At 38.0% G+C, this 24,497-nt stretch overlaps 2 protein-coding genes across 3 annotated transcripts; one reads left to right on the top strand and one right to left on the bottom strand.

Annotated features, from left to right (window-relative positions):
* Positions 1-17,281: 17,281 nt before the first annotated feature.
* LOC108034117 (calcium uptake protein 1 homolog, mitochondrial) lies at positions 17,282-20,883 on the top strand. Of its 2 annotated transcripts, none has more exons than XM_017108899.3 (8): positions 17,282-17,659; positions 17,720-17,912; positions 18,759-18,921; positions 19,029-19,066; positions 19,125-19,239; positions 19,299-19,459; positions 19,844-20,303; positions 20,435-20,883. In XM_017108899.3, the coding sequence occupies exons 1-8, from the start codon at positions 17,376-17,378 to the stop codon at positions 20,587-20,589; spliced, it is 1,569 nt and encodes a 522-aa protein (XP_016964388.1). In that variant the 5' UTR covers positions 17,282-17,375; the 3' UTR covers positions 20,590-20,883. The 2 variants fall into 2 exon arrangements, with proteins under 2 accessions (XP_016964388.1, XP_016964389.1); XM_017108900.3 differs by lacking the exon at positions 18,759-18,921 and adding an exon at positions 18,426-18,585 and having other exon boundaries at positions 17,284-17,659.
* A 2-nt stretch (positions 20,884-20,885) lies between these two features.
* On the bottom strand, positions 20,886-23,832 carry LOC108034116 (zinc finger protein 660). The gene is made up of 3 exons (XM_017108896.3): positions 23,467-23,832; positions 22,147-22,976; positions 20,886-22,081 (listed from the first exon to the last, which is right to left on the bottom strand). Exons 2-3 carry the CDS (start codon positions 22,967-22,969, stop codon positions 21,141-21,143), a joined length of 1,764 nt encoding a protein of 587 aa, XP_016964385.1. The 5' UTR covers positions 22,970-22,976; positions 23,467-23,832; the 3' UTR covers positions 20,886-21,140.
* Between the last annotated feature and the right edge of the window lie 665 nt (positions 23,833-24,497).

Below are 24,497 nucleotides of genomic sequence, written 5' to 3'. Positions count from 1 at the left end.
TAAATATTTAAAAACAAAAGGATTTAAGTTTTCAGTGTGCGTGTTTGAAATTGCCAGCAACTGCTGCAAACTGTCAGCTGCTAACTTTAAAAGCTAAAAATGTTTATAGAAAACTCGTTACACAAATCGAATAGAAGTTCTCGTCTCTCCCTGGCAGCAAACTCATTTCATGAGGGCGAGAACGTTCGGATGACCCTGACAACCCTGGGGAAACTCACTAATTTCCCATCGTAAAAACTTCAATTTCTGTTGTCGATGGAGGTGTAATTTTAAAATGCAATAGGTGGCTAAAAGAGGAAAAGAAAACGGTGATGATGGACCTGCCCAATAAAATAGAGTTTAATTCCACCAGTTGCCACCTGAAGTTGCTTAACTTTAATTTCAACAAAGAACGGATTTGAAATTGGTTTTCGTTGTGTTTGTGCCATTAACAGCGATTGCATTTCTTATGTAAATAGCTAAGTACTTTTATGAATTTAATGTAGGTCACCCAACTATAACTGAAAAAAAAGGATTTAACAATTTCAATTACTTAATGTCCATCAAAAGTATTAAATTATTTTTTCTGACCTTCCTTAAACTTTTATTTTCCATTAAACCATTTTCCATTAAACTCGCCAAACCACAAAAAGGAAATCTTAAGAAAACTCTTGCTTGACCTTTTGAGAAACTTAAAAAGGCTTTTCCTGGAACCAGTGCCATTTGAACAATTAAAGAACTTGCCAACAACTTGGTTGAGCCTCTTAGCGAAAGTCCCCCAAAGCTAAGCCTAATCATCTAAAATTTAACCGTCTTTAGGTCATCCATTATCAGAAAGGCTTTGTCTAAAGTATTTACCACAATCCACAAATAATTTACCAAAAATAAAAAAGAGTAGACACATTGACTTCGACTCCTCTCATCTATTTGTCTAGCAATTAAAAAAGTATAAGACCAGCAAATTAAACGCGCCAACTGTTGGACCAAGTTTTTTCTATTTTTTCCAAATTCTATTTAAAGCGCAATTTTTTTCAGCTGCCCTGCCAAACTTTTTACTGAACCCGAAAACAAAAAACAAGCAGCCGGCGTCGCGTCGCCGCACTTAATTAAATTAGAAGGAGTTTTCCCTGCTCGCCGCACAGTGGCACCAAAACGATGCGAAAAGTCAACAATAACAAACCAGGGAACAAGAGGAAAATTGAGCAAAATGTGCGCCAAACAGACGGCGACAGTCGCGGGAAATCAGCAAAACTAATGCTAAAAGTTTTTTTCGGGAATGAGTAGAGGGTTTTCCCCAAAGAAAGAAGGTGGGTGGGTACGTGGGAAAGTGGGCGGTAGGTTGTGGGTGGTCAGTGGGCGGCGGCTGCCTTCGGTGGGCGTGCAAGTCGAGTGGGCGTAGCCAGTTCACTGTGCCGTGAAATGGCTGACAACTTTCATCTGCCAAGCGGAATTTAGTTCGTGGGATCAGTTCCGGTTTTTACTTCCGGAGACCTACCATTTTATATTTCTTTAGGCTATAAGTTTTATGTAAAAGTTCTCAACTAAATGTACAGAATCACAAATTGAAAACAATTTAATAGTTTTTTGTTTTCCAAATTTAATGTTCCAACGAAATATAAGTTTTTAAATTTAAAATTATTCAATGCATTAAGAATGTTTAGTCAAAATTTACATAAAGTTATATCTTCAAAATGTAAAAAAATATTCTAAAAGGAGCTAATGCCTATATTATATTTTTTACCTTTGTGGAATAATAGCACAACAAAATAAATCCAACAATATTCATCGATTTTACTTTCATTTAAAATCAAAAATATACTAATTAAAATCCGGAACTAATTCTTGCATTCCCGGTATGGCCCACTTCTAGACGGCGCAAAGTTTATCAACTTAATTAGAGGCTGGATTACGATGACTGTCGTCTATCTCCACGGACATTAAAATGAAACGCTCTGGGAATGGGCAAAGGGCCAAAAGGAGGACCGGAGACGGAGGCGGATGTCCGGAGACAGAATCCGGATACGGTGGCAGCACTTTGACATTTTAAAGCCGCCGCCAGACGGCATGGCTCTTATCGCAGCACCTACAAAGCACCGCCCACTTTGCACCCACCCAGCTGCCCCCTCTCTGACACCCCCTCCTTACACAGTCTGTTATCAGCTTATGGCTCCCATTTGGTTAGCAGCCCTTTAACTGCTCTCCATTTATCGTAGATTTGATTTATGGCGCAATTAAAAACTGCCCCGGATGAGAAGTGGGCGGTGGTTTTTCGGGGTGAAAGGATGAAGCCCACATTTGAGGCGTGGCCAGCCCACACGTCCTTCTTTTCCTTCTTGCCAGCGGCAGCGTCGAAGCGAAGCCAAATTTATGGCAACAAATTTATTGGCAAAAAGTAGCAATCCAAAAGGGGAAACACGAAAATTTAAATAGAATTTCCGCTTGCTTAAAAGTGACAAACGGTGAAGTAAAAAGCGGAAAAGAGAACCGGGATGCTAAGTCCCAGTAAGCTACCACGTCAAGATGGCAATGCAGTTTATATGCAGCGAGGGGATTTTCATAAACTACTTTAAAGATACTCAAGCTCGTACAAGTATTTTAGTAAAGTAAATGAAAATATTTCTTGTTTTATTTATTTGAACAGTAGAGTGATAATTTAGGTATATGATGATGATGATCTTATAAGTTTAGAAGTTGTTAGAGATTACCAAAAATAATTTATATCCAAAAATAATATTTTTTAGAACATGTCAGATAATTAAAGAGGTCACCTCTTTACATCTTTAATTACTCTATTAAATCTTTTATCAAATACTTTTTAATTTATCTAGTCTTTAAGTGACCTACATTAAAATGTATAATAAGTCTTATATAATTAGAGAAATCATACAAAAATGTTATTTTAGTATAACTTTTAGCAAAATGTCTTAAAGTGTAATATATATTCTTAAGAAGAAATAAACCTCCCCTCGCTTCACTTGAGGCTGTCGCCTCCTCCGATTTCAAAGCCCAGCCGCCGCCTTCCATCCTCGACTTGGCCTCCCGGTGTTTGCCATCATCCACCAGCTGTTTGCCTGCACTTTGAGTTATGCATTGTCGACCGATTTGGCCCTTTGGCCTCGTGTCAAACATATATACCTACACAATCCGAAGTGCATATAGGCCCGGCTGTGTGTTGTATCTGTGTAACTGCAATATGAACACAAGTCAGTCCAACATGTTGCCACTGCCATGAAATGTAAATAAATTTCTCATGCGGCTAGGCATGTCGTAAAACACGAGGTTAATGTGGTAAAAGCCGGCTAGACATCTGATTCATGGGAGGCGGGGTGTAAAAGGGGGCTAAAAAGGAGCTACCAACGGCAGGCAGTGTATTGTTGCCTAAGCAAACTATTAAGGACAGTAAGTGGCATTTAATGGGGTTTACCCACGGATGGAAATTCAGTCGCATATTTCATTGCCAACTTTGGTTGCGCACGAGAATTGTTGTGGGCTCGGAAAATCGGAAAGAAAACAGGAAGCTACAAATCTGGACAAGTTAGAGTAAATAATAGGTAATAATAGGATAATAGGATAATAAAATTATCTTTAAGATACCTTTTTGAAAAGCCCAATAAAAAACTAAATATCTTTTTTATTCATGATAATATTACATAAGCTTGTCTGTAAATACTCATAAATCTTAACAAAATTCCCCTACAATTTAACGCGAGAATTATTTGCCCTCAAAGCGCCCCAAAGTATGCAGCATTTCTGGAGGGTTTCTGCGGTCGTGTCTGAGATTTACTTATCTCCTTCAGTCGCTTGACTCAACCTTTAAGGCCTCTCTTCGAGGAAGGGCAGGTCACGCAGTCAAATACTATAAACTGACAAAACTGCTAAGGTAACAAATTCTGGAACTCAGGCTGAAAACCCGTTGGTCTGTCTATTTAATTAACACGCACACACAGACATGCCCGAAAAATTGAGTTAAAACTTTTTTGTTTTGGCCGAGGGGATGAAGGTCGGTGGAAAATTAATTTGGCGCCCCTGTGCGCGCCGCTCTAACTCGCACATAAACTTCTAATTGGCAGCACATTCCGCATACGCCGCGTTGGCCCATGGAAGAACCAACCAACTTTTCCACCCAGCCTGCCCGGGGATGAGCCCCAAAAACGGGGGCGAAAACTTTGACGTTTTGTGTGCGCAAAAGTTATAATAGATTTTTAGTTTCACTCATTTAGTCGAAATATTTTCAGTGGGCGGAGGATCTCGACCAGAAAAACTAATCATTTGTAGTTATGCACTAAGTTGACTTTTCCCCACAAAATGTTCACAGATTGAATTGAATTGTTTTGGGCAAGAAGGTCACTCAATTTGCCTTCAACGGGAGTTGTGCAAATAGTTGCTGAGTTGATTGTTGTCAAGTCTCGAGTTAATGAGGAATCCTGAACGTGGTGGCACGCAAACAAGTTTTAAAAGACTTTTTATTTTATAAACTCCAAAAACTATTCGTCAGGAAATATTGAGTTCTAATAAAAATTAAATTGCAGAATTATTCAGTGTAAAATTTAAATAGCTAACCGCAACCTATAAAAAACAAAGTTTGATTCACTATAAATATAAATATAATTTTAAAAACAAATTTAACACCAGTTACTTTCCAAAACCATAAAAATGTTGCACTGTGTATTTCATTAAGCTAAGACAAATTCGAACAGTAGGTACAAGTAAATTTAAAATAAATCTCCAAACTAAGTCTCTATTAAATTTAATTAAATGCAGCTTAATGCCAAAAGTCTTAGGCAATTGTGAAAATAAATGCTGTGTTTGTTTAAATTTATTTTCCATCATTTATCTGCTATATCACTATAATCTCCTTCTCTGAGTTCCGGCGGCTAAACTCAATTATATTTGTTTATTCATTCCAAAAACTAATCCGGCTGTTTAATGCGTTTAACTTGGCCAGCAAACGCATATATCTTGGCCAGAACGCCACCCAAGAAAACTTTGGTCTCCTGTCTTTGGTCTTGGCTTTTCCGCTCCGCTTTCCACGCCTGTCTCCCAAAACTTTCCCCTGGGCGTCATGCTGTCTGTGCTTGTGGCTTTGCGCTGCCAGTTTTATGGTCAACATTCTGCCACCCACCGCCGGCGTCTGCCGCTCTCCTCTTTTGCTTCTCGGTTCATATATCTTTAATTTTTTATGCCCGCCGTTATGTCAGCACATTTGCCATAGCATACTTTTCAGCAGCCGCAAAACTTGAGTTGTTGTCATTAGCGGGAGAGATTCTAAGGATGTGGCACTTAAAAAAACAGGGAGTCTCTTGATTTATAATTTTTATTTAAAATTTAGCCCTACAGTTATAAACAATGAAAGAAAAGTTTCGTCTGGAGCAGTTTTTGGTAGCGTGGAGCAAATGCATTAGGTGTTAAAATGTATGCTTCCAATATAGGTACCTTCTTTTTGTTTCAGTTTTCATTGCTAATGTACTTTTACGAAATTATTGTAAAAAGTATGCGATCTAATCTAGAAAAATATTTTATTTGATAAGAGTTTTTGGTAGGGTGGGTCAAATGAGTCAGATGTAAAAATAAATATTTCCTATATAGGTACCTTTTTATTTTATTTTATTTTTTTTTAGTTCTTAAAACTAATGTATATTTCCAAAATTTTTGTAAGAAAGTATGTAATCTAAGCAAAAAAATGTTTTTTTCTAAAAGAGTTTAAGTATCAGAGTATTTAAAACTATACTGAAAAGGTTATGTTCTTCTAAACAAAAATTGTTGGTAGGGTGGGGCCACTTTATATCTCGGTTTTATTCACCATATTGTTTTAGTTCTTAAAACTTAAAAAAAAACTATTGCACACAGAATGCATTCTGAGCACTTAATTTAAAATTTTTTCTTTTGTGAAAATATAAACTTTAATAAATTGTATTATTTAAAATTTTTAAACATTACACAATTGCGTTTCATTTTAAAACGATTTTTTAATATATTTATGTAAGCATAATTAAAAATAATGAAATTTAAAATTATTATCAAGAGGTAAGTTGTTTCAGGTGCAGCTCCTTGGCTTTTGTTTGTATGCGTTGACTGTTTTGTGGCCCACAACTGGGTCAACAAGGGGAGCTCTTTGAGGTTCATCCCTCCTTCGTGGGCCTCCTCTCCTGGTTCACTATCCTCTTAGCCATCCTCACTCCTTTGTGGTTCTTCTGGTTTGTTGCTTTCGCCATTGTTGGGGCCATCGCCCGTTTACAAGTCAAGTGGCACACATAACACCAAAAAATTGTGTAACGAAAACAATTTATTTTGCTGTAGAAGCTGACGTTTCACTGCTGCTTCGCTAGTGGCTCCACCTCCTGTCATTGTCAGCTGGCCAGATTTGACAGGCAGATTCCGACAGGCTGCCATTGTTTTTTCCATTTTTATGTTTATTTTGCGCATTTTAACATTGCAATTTTTCAATTGTTTTGACAGTTAAATCCTTTGGCGGCTTTTAAATGTCAATTTGTATTTATTTTCTTTGGCTTTGATGTGAAAATTAAATTAAATTAGTTTTATCTTGCAGCTGAAATTAGAGATTCGGTAATTGCGTTTTCATTTTCATAATTATGCACTTAGCGTTTGACACTCACATTAAGTGGCCCAAAATGTTTGCTTTTAAATATTTGCGTTAAAATTCAAATCAAATACATTCGATAACTTAATTTGCAGGTGGAAGTTTGCTGGATATGAATATTAAATATTAAATAAATTTATGGCAGGATTTCAGTTATGATTTTAAGAGCTTATCTGCGAAAAACAATTGAATTAAAAACCACAGAATATAACATATTTCTGTTTAATAGGATTGTATTATAGAATTTTTATTGAGAATGCGGGAAAAATGTGGGAAAGGACACAATACCTTGAGAAATTTACTATTTTTTTTCCTTTTATAAGACTGAATTTGTGCTTTCTATTTACTTTAAACAAAATGTGAGCAACATTTGTTTTTAAGTCACATTGAAAATAATTTATATTTATTTTAATTCAAAAAGGATAGATTTATATCCTTTTACCAAAAGTTTATGAACATTAGAGCTGGTGCCAAGTGCATCTGGAAAACACTTTTGTCCGTTCCATCGACCCACTGACCAAGACGTGACAATTTTGGCCAAACACCAAGTGCAAACGCAAACATTGCAGTCGACCATGAGTGCAGTGCCAGCTGCTGCTCACTTATTGTCAGTCGGTTTGTTGGCTTACAGCGGCTGATGCAGCTTAGTATTTGCATAAAGATCCGATTCAGCGGCGAGGAGGGGATCAGGACAAATGGCGCAAAGCTGACAAAAAAATAAGAGAAACATATAAGTGTAAAGTGCAAAGAAATTCATGTATTTAATACCCTAATTTAAAATGTAACAGCATGTTTTGGTAACAAAAAAATACTATTAATTTCATCTCTAATAAATGTTTACATATTTCTGCTCATTTAAACTACTAGTTGAAAATTTACGAAAAAACACCGTGTAGTTTTAAACACATTTGCTCAGAAACAAAGTAATGGACCTATCATAAAAGCAATAAGTTCGATTGTGTAAGCCAAACTTTATTATGGCACTTAGGGCAATTAAAAAGTAAACAAACTATGCAAAAAAGGCGGAAATCGCTCGACCGCCTGGACGGCTAATGAAAATATGTTAAAAACTTGCTCAAACCGCCGTCTGAAAACTGAAAGGCCAAATAAACTGAGTGCAAAAGATAAGCCAAATGAAGATTGCTATTGACCAATTGTTGCCACTGCTGCCGAGATTTAAGTTTTTGCCTTTTAGGCAATTGCAAAAATTAGCAGCAATTAAAGGAAATTCGCAACGAAATGCGATAAGTGCGGCCGATATAAATGTGTTTGAAGTTTCGCCTTTGGGGGAAGGTGAAGTTAAAGTCGACTTCGACTTAGCCGTCGTTATGGCCCGGAAAACTGGCCAATGAAATGCCCAGCCACTGGAAAAAGTGGCCATAAGTGGGTCAAATTGGTTCTGATAAATGGCCAAATGCTTGAGTTTGGTGCTTAAAGAACTTTCTGGCAATCTGTTTCCTTATTCAGCTTTCTTTTTAATGCCTTTTCAATGTTTGTTTATTTGTCAGACAGAATCGAATATTTCTGGCCTCCACCAGCAACTGTGTTTGACTTTATTGTGCAATTGCGGTTTTCTATGCTTTGATAGAATTTTGTGTGTATATTTTTTGGAATTTTTTGGAATGAATGTCATTTCGATATTAAATGTATATTATTTTACAGGATAGTAAGGTAAGGTATAGGTAAAACCACCAATTATGTACAAACACTCTTTGGAGAAAAACAAAATTCTTCTGAAATGCCAATCAATGTGAAATGTACTAATAAATTTCCAGGAAAAAGAGCATCAGAAATAAAGAAGCGCCAATTAAAGTCCCATCGTTCCCACACGCGCTATATAAAGATGTACCTACATCATGTCAAAATGTTTTGACAACTTGCTGTCAGGCCTGAGATAATCATGGGCCCTTAATGAGATGCAGACGAATGGGGCCGCATTTTTTGATAAATTGATAAGGTCTTCGGAAGGTACAAATTACAGGCCAGCAAAGGCTGCCCCCGGTACTGCGTCTGCCCAATTAAATCCGAATATGCGTAATCAAAATCAGAAAAAATCAGTTAAAAATGTAAACTTGTTGTGCATCTTGTGAATGAGCATTGGATACGGAGCTGAATCGAAGCAGAAAATTCAACAGAAGCAACCGCATCTTCAAGGGCGTTCAATAAACGCAAAACAGGTTTCGAAACCATCTGGAAAATGGGGGACCGAGGGGCGTAGGTGGTGTCACAGGCATCTGCATTTCGATGAGTCAGTCCTCATTATAGTTGTTGTCTTGCTACCCAGTGGTCAAGGTCAATTCGCAGCGCACGATCTGACAAATTGAGTTAATTTAAATATTTGGAGTAAGGGAAGCAGAAGACCGATGTATTTTATTGTCAGTCTCCCACATGAGGTTTTCCAAATTCATTCAAGCCACTTTAATATAGGCACGGAAGTGAAGCACACTTTGCATATATGGTTAAAAGACCTTTGTGGCTCTTTAAACTAGGTTTATTTGGCTTACAAGTGGTTCATGGATTTTTAAATAAATGTTTCTTGTCTGTTGTCATGAGAAGTATTAAATATAATTTCTCAAAAATATTTATTTCATTTTCAAACTTAAATACGTCTTAAAGCATTTTTGTAAAGATTTTCCCTTTCTGCACACTTTATTGAACACTTTCCCTTGCCCAGGCCACGCATGTCACTTCAGTAAATATTAAAATAAATAAATAGTACAAAAAATACGCACATATGGACTTAAAAAAAGTAAATGCGTTAATTGCCATAATATTGTATAAAAGCGCACGCATTGTGTGAAATCGGCAACAGTGTTGCAATTGCCATCAATTAAATGAAAAGCCTCAACAATTTGCATGGCCATGCAAATTATGCTCGATAGGCGGGAAAAAAGCTGATGGCGAGATGGAACACAAAGACAGCGAAAATAAAAACAACCAAAGTAAAACGAAATGAAAACTTTAGTTGCATAAAAATTGACGTAACTTGCATTTAATTTGCTGGCGAAAGGTTGCATATGAAAAACAGGCGTTCAGCCACTTTCTAAAAGCGAAATCGAAAGTTGTCAGAGTGATAAAAAGGAAATCACTCCTTGATGTTCGAAAATCGAAAAACGAAAATAGCGCAAGAGTAACCTTTATATTTGGCCTGTAAAAGTTTATCAATAAGTGGATCTAAATAGTCTCTAAAATTTTTCGAAGCAATAACACTTATTTGCCATGAAAATCACCAACTTTAATTTGAAATTGCATTCATTTTGCACAATAAGTTGTACTAGTAGGGGTTTAAAAACTCATTCAGGGCTATGCAATTTATTCTGTACAATGCAGATGCAGCCAAGAGTCCTTTCTTACCTTCACCTGAACGCAGTTTATATTACGGAAATAATGAGAAAACTAGCTTATATACCAAGAAGCGCCCCTCCACCTTTCGTTTTATGCCGCAAAATTAAAAAGGAATTTAATCCAAAGGTGAGTACCATTGGAGGAGGTGGAATTCCCTGTTTCCTGGCGCAAAATATAGACTGCTCCGGGTCTGTTCGCCGATGGCAAATAATCGCTTTCAAAGGGAGCCTCTGGCTGCGGAGCCTCCATTCATTGCGAGTCAAGTGCGTTCGATTTCCTTGGGGGAAACACAAGGGTTCAGGCACCAGGCGACCTCATCAATATAAATCACAACAAAGGGCCCTTGGCCAACTGGCTTTTGACATTGTTTACCTCATCAGTTCGGGGAGTTCTGAAAGCCCGGCTTCCGAACATCTTTTTTTGACTGATGTCCTCTGGACTGTGTGCCTTGGCCTGGCCTTTGTTTTTGGGCCAGTAGGAAGCTTCTGTTCCTGCTTTTTGATGGATGCGATGCAGCAGCTGCTTTTGGCCAACAATGGCCGGGTGGAGCGGAGTATGGCCAGTGATGCATTATCTAAATGAACACTCTAGTTCATATTTCCTGGTTTTGGTAAGGGCTTTAGTGCATACCACTTGAATATCAACAAGTTCTTCTTTATACTTTTCTCAGTAACAAAGAATATTGAAGTAAAATTCTTAGTTTAAAAAAAGTATATATTTTAAAAAAAAATTTTAGTTATCCTAACATTATGTACGCATGCCTAATATTCTTTGGCAATATATGTTTAATGGCTGTGTTAATTATAAATGGTATTAACGACCAATCGTTGCCTCCGGCCGCTCTAAAGATCCCATGTCAACCCATGACATTTAGCTCAATTTCTGATATGTGCTTATCGCATTGGTCATATCTTACTCGCAGATTTGCATCGCGCTACTGGAAAATTCATTGAGGTTGGTACTTTGAATTGCAAAACGCATACGAAGCCGGAGCTTATCTCACAGCACTTATCTTGGACAGTAGCGGAGTGGGCAAATATTGTACAACCTATAAACACTATGTATCTCAGAGCTTGCATCTGATTCTGTATCTATGTCGCTGTCTGGCTTCTATTCTCTGGCCAAAACAGCTGCGGGCCAAGTACAAAAATCTGCACACTTTGGTGTTGCATATATGCAAATTATTATTGCATAATTACACACAGGTTAATAATAGTTGTTTTGGAAAGGCAATACCTATTCTTACTTAATCCTCAAATAATATTAACTTGACTTTATGATGAATTGATTTTCTTTTGTTTGGCATCAGTTGGCGTCGACTTTAAATTTTAATATTCTTTTTAATGCCGTTTAATAAAATCATAATCGATAATGTTGACAAGGTTGAAGCTTACATTTTAAAGTGTTTATTATATTGTCAGAAGCAATTTGTTTATGTTTTAAATTGGCAATAAAAATATTTTAAATTTTAAACCATGTTTTTGATATACTCCTTGGTAACTTAAAATATTTTTTAGTGATAGTACTTTAATATTGGTTTAATTAGTTCTTAGATTTCCTTCTTTTTAAATTTATTTCGTTAAACTCAGTTGTCGTTTATTATCAACCAACAAATCATTTTTCCTGACATGGCCAATAAAACGACAATTAAACAATTATCCACTGGGTTCTATTTTTTTTTATTATACATATTTGTATACCTTGTTTGACAGGAACAATGGAGCTCGCGCACACATTTCTTTAGTCATCATATAATTTTCAATACCCCCTGTCAGGGAAGCTAGCCTTTTTCGGTGTGTGCCAACCGTTTTCCTTTTTGTTCTCAGCATTTTCAGTCGAATTTTTCCCTTTTTTAAGTTCCGCTCACCGAACAACAATGGACGGGCAATCCAAAAACGAGCATCCATTTTCGATTTTTCATCATCAATGGCGGGGCACTTCTTCTTTTCGGGCTTGACTTATTTCTTTGGCGCTGCTTTTGTTTTTCTTTTTTTTGAGTTTTCAGCTTTTTCCGTTATTGTTCGGTGCATTTTTATTGGAACGCTTTTGACTCTTTTTCGCGGGGGAGTGGAAAACTGCGGGGGCCTTTGCCTTTTTGCGACGGTCTCTGGCCATTGTTTACATCCGTTTCCGGTCGGAAAAAGAGGGAAAGGCGGGCAGACTATTGAGTTTCGGGGGTATTGGCATATGCAAATATTTTCTGCGTGATTGCATTTTTCTCTCTTTTGATTTCTTGCCTTTGTGACTTTTTATTATTAATCGAATTGATGAAATTAAAAGTATATCTGCATTCCTGTCCATAGTTCAATGAAGGCAAGGTAAATCTGATTTAAAGTGGAAAGGTTTTTGATTCTTGTTCGTCTGCTTTCAAATATTATTTTTTTTTAATTTTTCCGTGTAGGAGGAAAGGGATAAAACGCACGCATGCCTCTTAAATGTAATTAAATAAATTTGTTTATTTTATAAAATGAGCTTGGCGCTTTTCACACGCTTTTAAGCAAATGTTGGCTGTTTTTTTGGCGTTGGTCGTGTGGACTAATTAAGTACAAATATTTGCACAAGCCACATGTCCTCAAGCCACCTTAACATTCCCTTTTTAAGCGCCCTCAAATTGCTTAGCTCCTGGTCTCAGTTGGTTTTCTTATATTATGTCGAGTAAATACAAATTATTTTTACTTTCACATTTATTTTCACATTTTTATGTTTGGGTAAAACTTTTTAAGGGCCTCTTTGTAAAGCGTGTTTAATTTTTAAAGACTTTGTTTAGGCGGCTTGGTGTTTCGAGTCATTGGGTTAAAGCGTTAAAAGTTTGCCTTTTTTTAGTAATTACGGTTTACTTTGTAAATTTAAAAGCAAATTAAAAGCAAAGCCTTTTTAAATTAAAAATTCTTATATTTGATGCACAATTTGCAGTTTTGCCAATTTATGGTACTTGAAAATTAAATATATTTAGTAAATATATTATTAAATATATATATATAAATATATTTTCTAAAGGTTTTTTATATAAGTTTAAAAAAATAAATAAAAAAATATCTTTCAGACTATTCCCTGGTATATTTTATTTACTTCTTAAGTCTTTAATCTTTTACTGCTGCTATTAAAATTCATAGCTTAGTTTCGGTAGTTAAGTAGGAAATAGAGTGAGTGACCCAGTTACTAGCGCTGATAATAAAGCAATAAAATCAGCAACCCACTGATTTAATGAAACATTGATTGGCTGTCAAATTAGGATGGCTCATATATTCGAGCAAGAGACAGCTGCTAACCGCCTTGAGTTGGACATGAAACAAAGTAATCTTGTATGCCAAAAATGCTCTGCTGAAAAAACCGATCAATAAATGCATGTGCACCGAAAATTTCCGGAAAAACAATGGCAAAGAGTACCGAATAGCCAAGGTAAAGGCTAAGACCAACGGAAGGAGACAGGACACTAAATCAGAGAGAGACCGAAATACTAAAACCGAGGGAGACAGCTGGAAGGTGGGTTGACTTACTCCCAATTGGTATTGGCATATTGGCCAAAGTTCTCTTACGCCAAAGTGGATTGCCTCTTGATTAATTAAAAGCTCTTTGATGCTCGGCCCTGTGTGCGTGTGTTCACCTTTTCCTCCCGTATATCCACTCCAATATCCCCTACTATATCCCACCCCAAAGCTCCTCCAATTTCCACGACTGCATACCCATTCGACTCCTTTTTTGCCTTGTGTGGGTTTGCTGTTGACAAAAGTCTTTTGCAGCAGTCAAGTACTGCTTATTCAAAGGGCTCTGTTACAACTGGGGTTAAAATAGTAGGTCTATTATTTCTTAAATGCAACAAGTTATTTTAAAATTTACTCTCATTTATAGTATATGTAGTTGAAATCTTAAAGAAATTATTTTGATTAAAGAGTTTCTTCTTTAAAGAGTTTCTTCGTTTTGATATCAGTTTTTAATATTTAGAGTGTAAAGTTATAAAGTACTTTTGAAATTCCATTAAAAACTTGTAGTTCGGTGACCCTAAATGTTGACCTATAAGGCTGGTAAAATCGGCGCCCACAAAGTGTCCTCTAAGTCCCTTGCAAAATGTGTGCCAATTTGTGTGTTTGCACTTTGAGTCCTTTGCTAATGGCTTGTCTGGTCCTTCCACCTCCTTCCACTTATCCTTTAGAATTTGCGTAGCAAAGCGTAAATCAATTGCTTGCCAAAAGGAGCAGCGGATGGAGCCGAAGGATCGGGTTCAACACGAGAAAACAACTATAGCTAATTGCTCTGGCATTAGCCCACCACCCCCAGTAGTCGAAAATTTCAAGAGCTCATCGAGTGCTAAACCAACCATATATAGACATAATTTAAACGCTTTACTTGGGAAACTGCACCAGAAAGTCTAGTAAGGCAATAAAAATAGGAATCTACATGCATGCAAATAAAGCCATGAGATGGCGTGACCAGATATTGCATGGGATCTATATAAACACGAACATGAATGGGACCAAAGTGGGCTCACATCGAGCATCGAACATGGATTGCAAACATGGCACTAACGGTGGAGAGCTAGACTGCGCTTATATCTTTAATTAAATTCATTTCATATTACTTTGAAATGGGATCTACAAATAGTACAAAATCAAGGGTTATTTGGGAGCTGGTAATATGATTTCACCTTTGAATTGGCTGCCAATAATATATTACCAATACTAAATATTTGCTGTCATATTAAACAATCCCGGTTAGCACACATCGCAAAATCCCCTTACTCAACACACTTGAGGGACCGGCTTCGAATGACCAGCTCATTTTAGCCACTATCAATTCAAGACAAAAGCCCCACTCATAGTCCTCGCCATCATCAACATTAACATGAGCAAAACCGACGACTTGATATTAAGACCTGTTGTCTCCTGAAAATACACTTTGACAAAACATGGCTAAGTTGAACATTAAATTAAAAAACATATTATAATGTGTTTTTTATAAACAATAAAGGGATATTACCATCCTTATATAAAATATCTTTTAAGACCCCTTTCTATTCAAGAATTTCTATACCATTGTAGTATTTAACCTCAAAAATGCAGATTTATAACTTTTACACAGATCTTCAAAGTATCCACTCCATTTTCTGCGTGTATGATGCAGAACTGTGGCTCTGCCAAACCGGTTAACAGGCTGGCAGAACTGGCTGAGAAGACTGGCAGATATCGAGGCCTAATGGCGCCAACGACGATTACTGAAAACATAGACATTAAACGCAGAGGAAGTGACATTAATTGCATTGATTTAGCGGGCCCTACAGCCCGGCTAACTGATAAAGGTCTGGCTCCATTACGGGGCTGCCTCCAAAGGCCAATCGACAAACAACTTCCGGGCCATGGGCACGGGTTCAAGGGGGCAGGGACACCACCCAGTTGACCATTTTCTAGACTGGTCACCACGCACTCGTTGCGTATGCACTTCCAATTATTTGAAATTGTTGCTAATGAGAAATTAATTTGCAAAATGCTAATCAAGCGGTGGCAGTTGGTCGCTGGCCAGATCTCCGTTCTAATTCCAACAAATTGCAAATGAAGCACTGCCAACGGATCGAAGTGATTTAATTAAGACGGCCAGCCAGTCGCTCGAGTGCCTGAGTTTCAGCATCCTATCGTGTCCAGCTCTAATGCGGATTTAATTGTTTCAAATCGAACAGGGCAATTTAAAAGTCCAATTGTAATTAGAGCGTATCAGAGAAAACGTTCGGGGGTACTTTACCAAAAAAAAAAATAATAATGGAAAAGCAATTGTAAAAGTTGTACTACATTTTGAGAATCGTACATCCTTTTAAGGTATATTTATAAAACCGAATTAACGGAATGTATCTTCTTTATATTTTTAATTTTCGTATTTTTCAGAGTGCCAAGTTTTTTTGTTTAGTTTTGTTAAATTACCAAACAAATACGCATAAAGTTAAATAAGTTTTCATTAATAATATTATTACTAATTTGCCCTAAAAAAATTTTATCAGGAAACTTTTATATCAACAACTTATATATATTTTTTATATTTTAAACCATTGTATATCCATTTTTTAATAATATAAATTATTCATCTAACATTCCCAATTGGCGATGAAAATCAAAGGAAGTGGCTTGCAGCGTGTTGATACAAACACTATCATTAGCGAAAAGCTATAAATAAGTATCGCTTAATAAATACGTCAGCGATTCAGACAATTGGGGCGTGCGCAACATTAATCAAAACTTCAGGTAGGTGAAATCCCACCTGCTGCAACCTCCCATTTTCTTCCGTCTTCTATTTTTTTCTCCGATTTTTTGATGCATTCGGAATTTCAATTTACTCAAGCCACGCGATGGCCAATGCAACTTTACTCCATATCTCAGCAAGTGTGGGTGTAATTGCACCGCCTGATTGACTCATTTTGATTGATTAATGGTGTTTAAAGTGCGTGCGTGCCGGCAATCAGCTGCAATTTATCCGCTGTAAGACCGAGGTGTGATTTTAAAAAGTGAACTACTTGGAGATGGTGAGAATCAGAATTCGAAAAGCACACACTTTTCGCGCCTCTGTCTTACGTGACTAAAATGTGACTGACTGCTGGACAAACCCATAAGGTCACGCAAATAGGTTGCTATAATGTTGATAAAAATTAATGTTTTTAATGACACTTGTTTGATTCTATCAGCCTTTTCTTTTAGAATAATATTTAAAATTCTGAAATCTTAACAAAATAAGTACCCCAAAGTAGAAGCAATTATTAAAAATATTTCTATATTATTATTCCGATTATCCCTACGAGAGCTATTGAAAATAGTCTGAGCTAGTTTGTGCTGATTATTCATGATCATGATATATATATCAAGGGATCGGTTATGTTTACATCACTAAAAGACAAACTTCCGATTGAATTTTAATATTCTCAAAAAAGGGTATAAAAAGTTTGTCTGCACAATTCAGCTTTTGTCCATGTGCCAAGTTGTGCTATAAAATTAGCTCAGCTTCAAACCTTTATATTGTTAGCATAGACAAATACACGACAATATCTTTCTTGTTACTTCAATAAATAAATAAACAATAATAACAAATTAATTAACAATAATATTTACATATTCATTTTTTAAATGACGTATTATGAAACTTAAACAAGCAAAAATAACTATTTTAGTTTATGGCTCTCGTATTTGTGTACATTATTACTGTTTACTTTGAATACTTTGTTGAAAAAATTACTAACTAAAAATAAAAGGTTTTGGAAATAAAACCCAAATATGATAAAATATAGAAATTAAATATGTATATAAATTAAATTGAAAAACACCTGACTTCAAGCATAAACAAAGTCTGAGCACACCTGCCGCACATGGTATTTTCCGCTTTCCAGTCTCTGGTAACACTGAAACATTGCCAAAAAAATGCGCATAAAAACAAGTAATACTATCGAAGAATTATAAAAAACGAGTGAAACAGGAGAGCGAAAATGTCAGTGCTGCGATTCCTGGTGACGCGCCAGGCATTGGCCGCTTTGGCCAGGCCAAGGACCTTCAATATACTCCAAAATCCAGCGCCCTTCGCCATGGCCTCCACTTTGTGCAACCAAAATAGCCACCAGGACCTGACCAAATCGAGTGCCGATTTCAGTCTGACGCAGATTAGGGGCCACAAGCGATTTGGCCACAAGGAGGAGAAGACGCCCAATGTGACAAAGTACTTCCACATGTTCATCCTGAGTCTGTTCCTCATTTCCGTCATGGACTGGGGCAAGTGAGTTGACTAACCACTAAAGTGCTTTCCGCAAATCACAATTTTGGAATCTATTTTTAGAGTAAAGCGTCTGCTTATGCCAAAAGTAGACGCCGATGCTGGACAACGTCCCTCGTCAGCGGCCGGCGTGAATGGCGAGGACAAGTCATCCGATTCCGAGTCTGAGGACGGCGAGGACGAGGATGGTGGGTCCGATCTGCACCTGCACGAGGGCAAGAAGATCCGCGAGAAAGTCGGTTTCCGCGAGAGGAAGGTATAAGCCGCTTGACGACGCTCTATAACTCTGCTTCTTTTAACTCTGTAGAAAGTCCTTTTTATTTGGGTGTTATTCCGGGTTTTCCCGACTTATAATTGATTTACCCAGTTTAACTGAAAACAGTTTACTTATTTTTCTGTATTATTTCTTTATTTTAGTTGGAAAAAGTGGGTAATATGTTTGTAACTTTCCTTTTTCTTCGGTTATTTGTTAATTTTACTATTTATGAACCTATTGACTAGTTTAAATTGACTATTTTGTAATACGGAAATACCTTTTATAAGGATTTCTGATATTACTTTTGGTTTATCAGAAGGATTAATAAATTCCTTAAGAATTGTAACCTAAATTATGTGAAAACCGGAACAACCCCCCTTTAATCTTCTTTTAATATATTGTTAAATTTCTTATATTACTTTGAACAAAAATCTTCTTTTTTTACTTTTATGTTTGTGCCGTCTTGTTTTTGACACACACCACCATTAAACACAAACAAACACGATCTCAAAGATCATCGAGTATGAAAACCGTATCCGGCAGTTTTCCACTCCGGACAAGATTTTCCGGTACTTTGCCACCGTGAGGCTACAGGATGCCACCCAAACGATTGTCTGCATGACTCCCGAGGATTTCCTACGCTCCATATATCCCGGAATCAAGCAGCCCGATGGTAAATCACTCATCCATAAGCCCATCATTAGATTTATATTTAATTTTTGGATAGTTTGAGTTAGCTTTAGTTCATTGGTGGTTTATTTCTTTGTCTCACTCGTTTAGTAAAGTGTATTTTCTTTTGATGCTCCCTGCCATCATTGTAAGCTAAAGTAATGTCGTTTGCCTTAGATAATTGAGTACGAGAACCGTATCCGGCAGTTCTCCACGCCGGACAAGGTGTTTCGCTACTTTGCCACCATTCAGGTGCCGGTGGCCGATGATCGTCATGAAGTCTACATGACTCCGACAGATTTTTTGACCAGCATGACGCCCGGCATGAAGCAGCCAGATGGTATGTGACGGGGACCAGAATAGGGAAACTATTTAGTTGTAGCGAACTTGAAATCATACATTATCTTTAGAGAATTCTTGACTGTCAATAATGATTTTCTCTTTTAGGCTTGGGTCTGGACCAATATCGTCGCTATGATCCTAAGGTAAGACTGAAAATGTTATTATAAATTAAAGCAACCTTTAAATAGCTATTTATTTTAGTCTGTTGGCGAGCAGTTGAATCTCCACCTGGAGAAGAACAGCATTTTTTACAAGCTGGGTTCCTATGGACTGATCACATTTTCGGATTACATTTTCCTGCTCACGGTGCTGTCAAGTATGTATCATAAAAGACTTTGGAATGCATCCTTATTATCACATATATTTCTTTAAAAGTTTCCCGTCGCCACTTTGAGATTGCCTTCCGAATGTTCGATTTGAATGGAGACGGCGATGTGGACTGCGAGGAATTCGAAATGGTGGCCACTTTGGTGAGGCAACAAACTAGCATGGGAACCCGACATCGTGATCACGCCAATACGGGGAACACCTTTAAGGTAATGAAAGTGAGATTTCCAAGAATATGAAAAGAGAGTACCTCGAGCCGTACTAAAAACGATTCCTTTTGTATATTTGTATATTCTCTGTCTTTTGGCTTTGACCCTATATATTGAACGCGTCTAAACTGTGTACATATCAAATCTTAACTTCCCTCTGTTTTTGACGTACTCACAGTCCTTGAAGGTACTTTGTGTGATAATGCTTATTGACCTATTTTGCTCTTTCAAATTTGTTTGGAAACATTAAAACACAATCGCACTCAACTAACTATATCATTTTTTAAGTAGCAGATCCACCGATGCACACAAGTTAAACCTTTTGATGTCTCCATATTAGTCATTAGAAAATTCTAATTCATTTACTTTTGATCATTTTCTCAGGGTGTAAATTCCGCTTTAATCACATATTTCTTTGGACCCAATATGGATGAAAAGCTGACGATTGAAAAGTTCCTGGACTTCCAGGAGCAACTGCAAAAGGAGATTCTGTCCCTTGAGTTTGAAAGAAAAGAACCCAATGAAGAAGGAAATATAACAGAAGCCGATTTCGCTGAGCTCCTTTTGGCCTACGCTGGATATCCTTTGAAAAAGAAGCAAAAGAAGTTGAAGAGAGTCAAGAGGAGATTTAGGGATCATGGGAAGGGGATCTCGAAACAGGATTACCTGGATTTCTTTCATTTTCTGAACAACGTCAACGACGTGGATACTGCCTTGACTTTTTATCATATTGCCGGCGCTTCGATTGACCAGCAAACTCTGCAGCATGTGGCCAAAACGGTGGCCATGGTAAATCTTTCAGATCATGTCGTCGATGTGGTCTTTACCATCTTTGATGAGAATAGTAAGTAGGACGGTTACGTTTTAAATCTCCCTTATGCAATCAGTTATTTCTCTATATTATACCCCTAATCGTAAAGTAAAAGGGTATGTTGTTTTGGTTTAAAAATGTATTTCCATTTGCCCACCCTTTAGACGACAACCAACTCAGTAACAAGGAGTTTATTTCGGTTATGAAGAATCGTGTGCAGCGAGGATTGGAGAAACCCAAGGACACCGGATTCCTAAAAATGATGCGATCAGTGTTCAAGTGCGCCAGGGAAACAAAGCCCGTTCTGCTGGACATTTAAAGATCTTCACACTGTGGATTCTCCCGCTACAAGCGCCCCAATCTTAGTCATTTTTCCTAAGCTTACGCTTCTTACTATTTATTTTTGTAGTTAACTTTTACATAAATCGATTTTAGCTCAATCTCTTTAAACGCTGGATACCCAACCCGGTTTTTCAAATAAGATCAAATGATTTTGTATATTTCACCGAGTCTTGTGCACTTAATACCTTTATTTTTTAATACAAATATATATCATAATATTTATAAATAAATACGATTGAAAAGGCTCTGTTCATTAAGAGCATATCGTTCAGTTCTGTAAAGTTTTCATATGAATTACTTGTTGGACTATGGCGTGTGAATCGAAACTATATTATAGAAGGCCTTAAAGGCTGGAATAACATTGTAACTTATGCTGTTGGAATGTTCTGATCATAATTAGTAGCTTAGAGCCATGTTTGCTGTAGAATATAAATGCATAATATTCCTAATGTATACTTGTATTCAGAATTCCAAATTTAAATTCAACAATTTTTTAAGATTGTTTCAAGTTAAACAAACAATTAATATTTAGGCCACATCCACGTCCTCCTGCTCCTCGTCCACCACATCATCGACACTCATTCCGTACAACTCCAGATCGTGCTTCTTGAGATGTGCTGTATAAGCATCTAGTTCCGTGAATCTTTGCTGGCACTCGCAGCATTCCAGACAATCCTCTACAGAACTCTCGCCATCATCCTCACTCTCGTAAGTGGAAGACTTTTGGCCACTCAGTTGATCTAGGTGACTGGTTTTGTGATCAGCGTATTCCAGATAGTCCCTAAACTTGGAGGGACACCTGAGGCACTTGTACCAGCGATCTCGGATATGGGTGACCATGTGTTTCTTGAGGGTTGAACACTCCCTGAAGGGTTTCCGGCACTTGGAGCAGCTAAAGGGCTTCTCTCCAGTATGAATCATGTAGTGGCGTTTAAGATTGTGACGGGTCCCGAAGGGACGATGACATATAGGACAGGGATAGGATCTGCGACTGCGATTAATGGGCCTTCCAGGCATATTTCCATCATTGCTCAGGGAAGATGAGGAGTTGGCACTGCTGCAACTCCGAGGCAGCGGCGGTCGACTTGGCAGGGTGGTTTGTGGAATCTTCTCCGGTGGAGATTGAATAGGTGGTATTAAAGTAACCGTCAATGTGGGTGGTGCCACACGTCGTGGCTGCTCCTCTTCTTCTGGTTCCTCCTCTTCCTCCAAGTCATCTTCGTCCTCCTCCATCTCGTCTGCCTGATCCTCCGCGTCTCCCTCTCCCAAGAGCTCTGACTGGGGCTTCACCATGAGGTTCTTGCTCTCACAGTCCGCACACCTAGTGGAATCCTGCTCCAAAGGTTGCCCCAAGTGACAGATCATACAGATGAATCGGGGATCGTGTGAGTGCCTCCGCCGATGCTTTTTAAGATCGCTGAACTCCCGAAACCGGCGCTCGCATAGATCACAAGGAAAAGGTCGCTCACCTGGAAGAAACGTATGAAATAAATCAGTTTACGTCTATATTTCCTACTTATAAAGATTTTATTACCCGTATGTATCATCATATGACGTCTTAGATTGTAGTTAGATTGCACTTTCTTCCCGCAGTCAGGACATTCGTACAGGTGGCGACCCCTTCTATTTACGTAGGGACGTCTCTTCGCCGATCTCCTGGAGTTGGAAGGTTTCTTTTTGACCACAAGTTCTGACTCCTGCTCCTCTTCCTGGTCAGAGGGCACGACAATCACTAGATCCTGAGGACTCCGACTGCGACTCCGATTCTGGTTTTCCCTCAGTTTCTCTTCGTTTAAAATACAATGAATAGTTAGCGACGGAAGATTTACCTCTTCCTCTGCCTCGCTAACTGGGTCCTTATCACTGTCGCTGAGCTCGATTTCTGCAACGATCCTGTGCTCCTGTCTGGGAATCAGTTCGATATCCGGGGATATCCTTTTGATGGAGGAGTTCCACTGAGCTAGGCTCCGGGCTGCGCTGATGATCAAGCCCCTGGCTGATGGGGCCTCCTCTTCATCCAACTCGATTACCTCTTGGTATCTTCGCGCCTCGGCCTCCCTCCGCTCCCTCTCCCTTCTCTCTTTTTTGTCCTGATCCCTGATTCTTTTAAGCTCCAACTCCTTTTCCTGCTGTTGCTGTGCGATTTTCAAAAGGAACCCCTTGATTTTCGCATCATCTATGGAGACAAAGTTCTCCTCGGGCTCGTGGTACTCGTATCTGACCGGATCTGGCGGGATTAATCCGCAGCTGGCGTCGCAGCTAGCCTCGCAGCAGGCAGCGGCCGAGCAGCAGGCCATGAGATTACAGTCATTGCAACAGTCCACGCAGGACGATGACTTATTCAGAGACACCTCCATTGGGTTACTAAAATATAGTAAATAATAAGTCCGATTTTCAAGCTTAGGTTTCTTTTTAAAGGTCTCCTTAGGATAGGATATCTTATTCTCAAAAGTCTAGGATACACAGATAAATGATCAGATCTTAAAAAAAGGTTTGTTTTAAAACAATTTGTGATATATTTTTAATACAACACTATTGAGTCTTTCCAGATATTAAGATATATTTTCAAAATAATAAAAATGTCCTTATAAGTAATTATATTTGAAAAATTAATAGATATATATTGACGGTAAATCAGGAATAGGAACAACTATTAAACTAACTATTCAAACCGAGTTTTAGAATATTAAAAAATAATATTAAATATATTTTGATCTTATATGCTCATATGAAAAACTTAAAAATAGCTGGTTCAAAAATCACGCCAAACATCGTGCGATCAGATCACTTTTCTCTCTGTGTACACCTCTAAGCGATTTAGTAGTCTATAAGTTAGAGATCCTGGCATACGAACCACCATATAAGTAGCAGGAGGTTCCGATCGAATGACTTCTCCAGCAGTCGGCACCCCTCTCCTCCCGCAGCTCCGCTCCTTTGCTTTTGTTTATCCGCAGTTTCTGCGCTCGGCGATGGCGTCTGCCGTGCGAAGAAGTGAAGAAGAAACTGGATTCGCGATTCGCGATTTGCGGCTTGCCGAGCAGCAACCTCTCGGCAAAAACAACAAATCGCCGCAAAAGTCGAGCTTCAGTCGCCGTCGACGCGCGCCGCGCCGTCGCAGCGCTGCTCGCTCTGTGAATCAGCGAAGCGAGCAGAGCTGCGGCAACAACAACAACAGCAGCGAAGTGAGCTGCGCTTAAGGCTTTTATTTAGGTACACGAACGTGAGCCTTAGCCCCCCAGTAACCCCCTCCCCGTCGCTTGCGTGTTAACTTGATTTTTCTTCGGGCCACGCAAGAGCGAAATACGAAAAACAAAGAAAATGCCCCAACAACAAAGGCTAAAATGCAAAAACAATTACAGACAGAGCAACAGGCGCACGAGCAACAACAACAGCTCACGATTTTCAAGATTGCTCACTGTGGCATGGGCGCAGGCAGGATTCGTGCGAAAGGGGAAAGGAGTACAGGACAATAGCCAGGGGGTACTAAAACCATAGTCAGAAATATTTTATTTTTTTATTATGGCTATTTTTGTTTGTTCAAATATCAAGCTAAAGGAACTTTCAACGAGGGTATTAAAAAAAAAACAGCCATAAATATTTTTAATTTTTAATTATTGCTATTTTGGGCGATTAAAAAATCAAACAAAAAGAACACTCAACGAGATAACAACACTAGTGATGATCGCACTTTGATATCAACTTTTGTAACAAAAATATAAATGTTTCCATTAGAAAAGAAATTGAATTTAGTGTATCGTGAATCGCAGTAGAGACTTGGATTAGTTCTCTTATTTTTGGGTTGGAGTTTTTAATTTTTTATTAATTGAGGGTTATTAACTCTACATTATCTACTCATTAAATAGTTCTGCGCCTTTCGTTTTACAG

Source organism: Drosophila biarmipes, chromosome 2L, assembly GCF_025231255.1.
Source record: "Drosophila biarmipes strain raj3 chromosome 2L, RU_DBia_V1.1, whole genome shotgun sequence".
Lineage (NCBI taxonomy): Eukaryota > Metazoa > Arthropoda > Insecta > Diptera > Drosophilidae > Drosophila > Drosophila biarmipes.
Note: the sequence above shows the minus strand (reverse complement) of the source record. Positions and strands in the feature narration are given on the sequence as shown.

Coding starts and splice junctions, on each gene's coding strand:
- LOC108034117 (XM_017108899.3), top strand. CDS start 17,376: ATGTCAGTGCTGCGATTCCTGGTGACGCGCCAGGCATTGGCCGCTTTG. Junction 19,067..19,124: donor ATCGTCGCTATGATCCTAAG/GTAAGACTGAAA, acceptor TATTTATTTTAG/TCTGTTGGCGAGCAGTTGAA. Junction 19,460..19,843: donor ATACGGGGAACACCTTTAAG/GTAATGAAAGTG, acceptor TCATTTTCTCAG/GGTGTAAATTCCGCTTTAAT.
- LOC108034116 (XM_017108896.3), bottom strand. CDS start 22,969: ATGGAGGTGTCTCTGAATAAGTCATCGTCCTGCGTGGACTGTTGCAAT. Junction 22,082..22,146: donor TCATATGATGATACATACGG/GTAATAAAATCT, acceptor CGTTTCTTCCAG/GTGAGCGACCTTTTCCTTGT.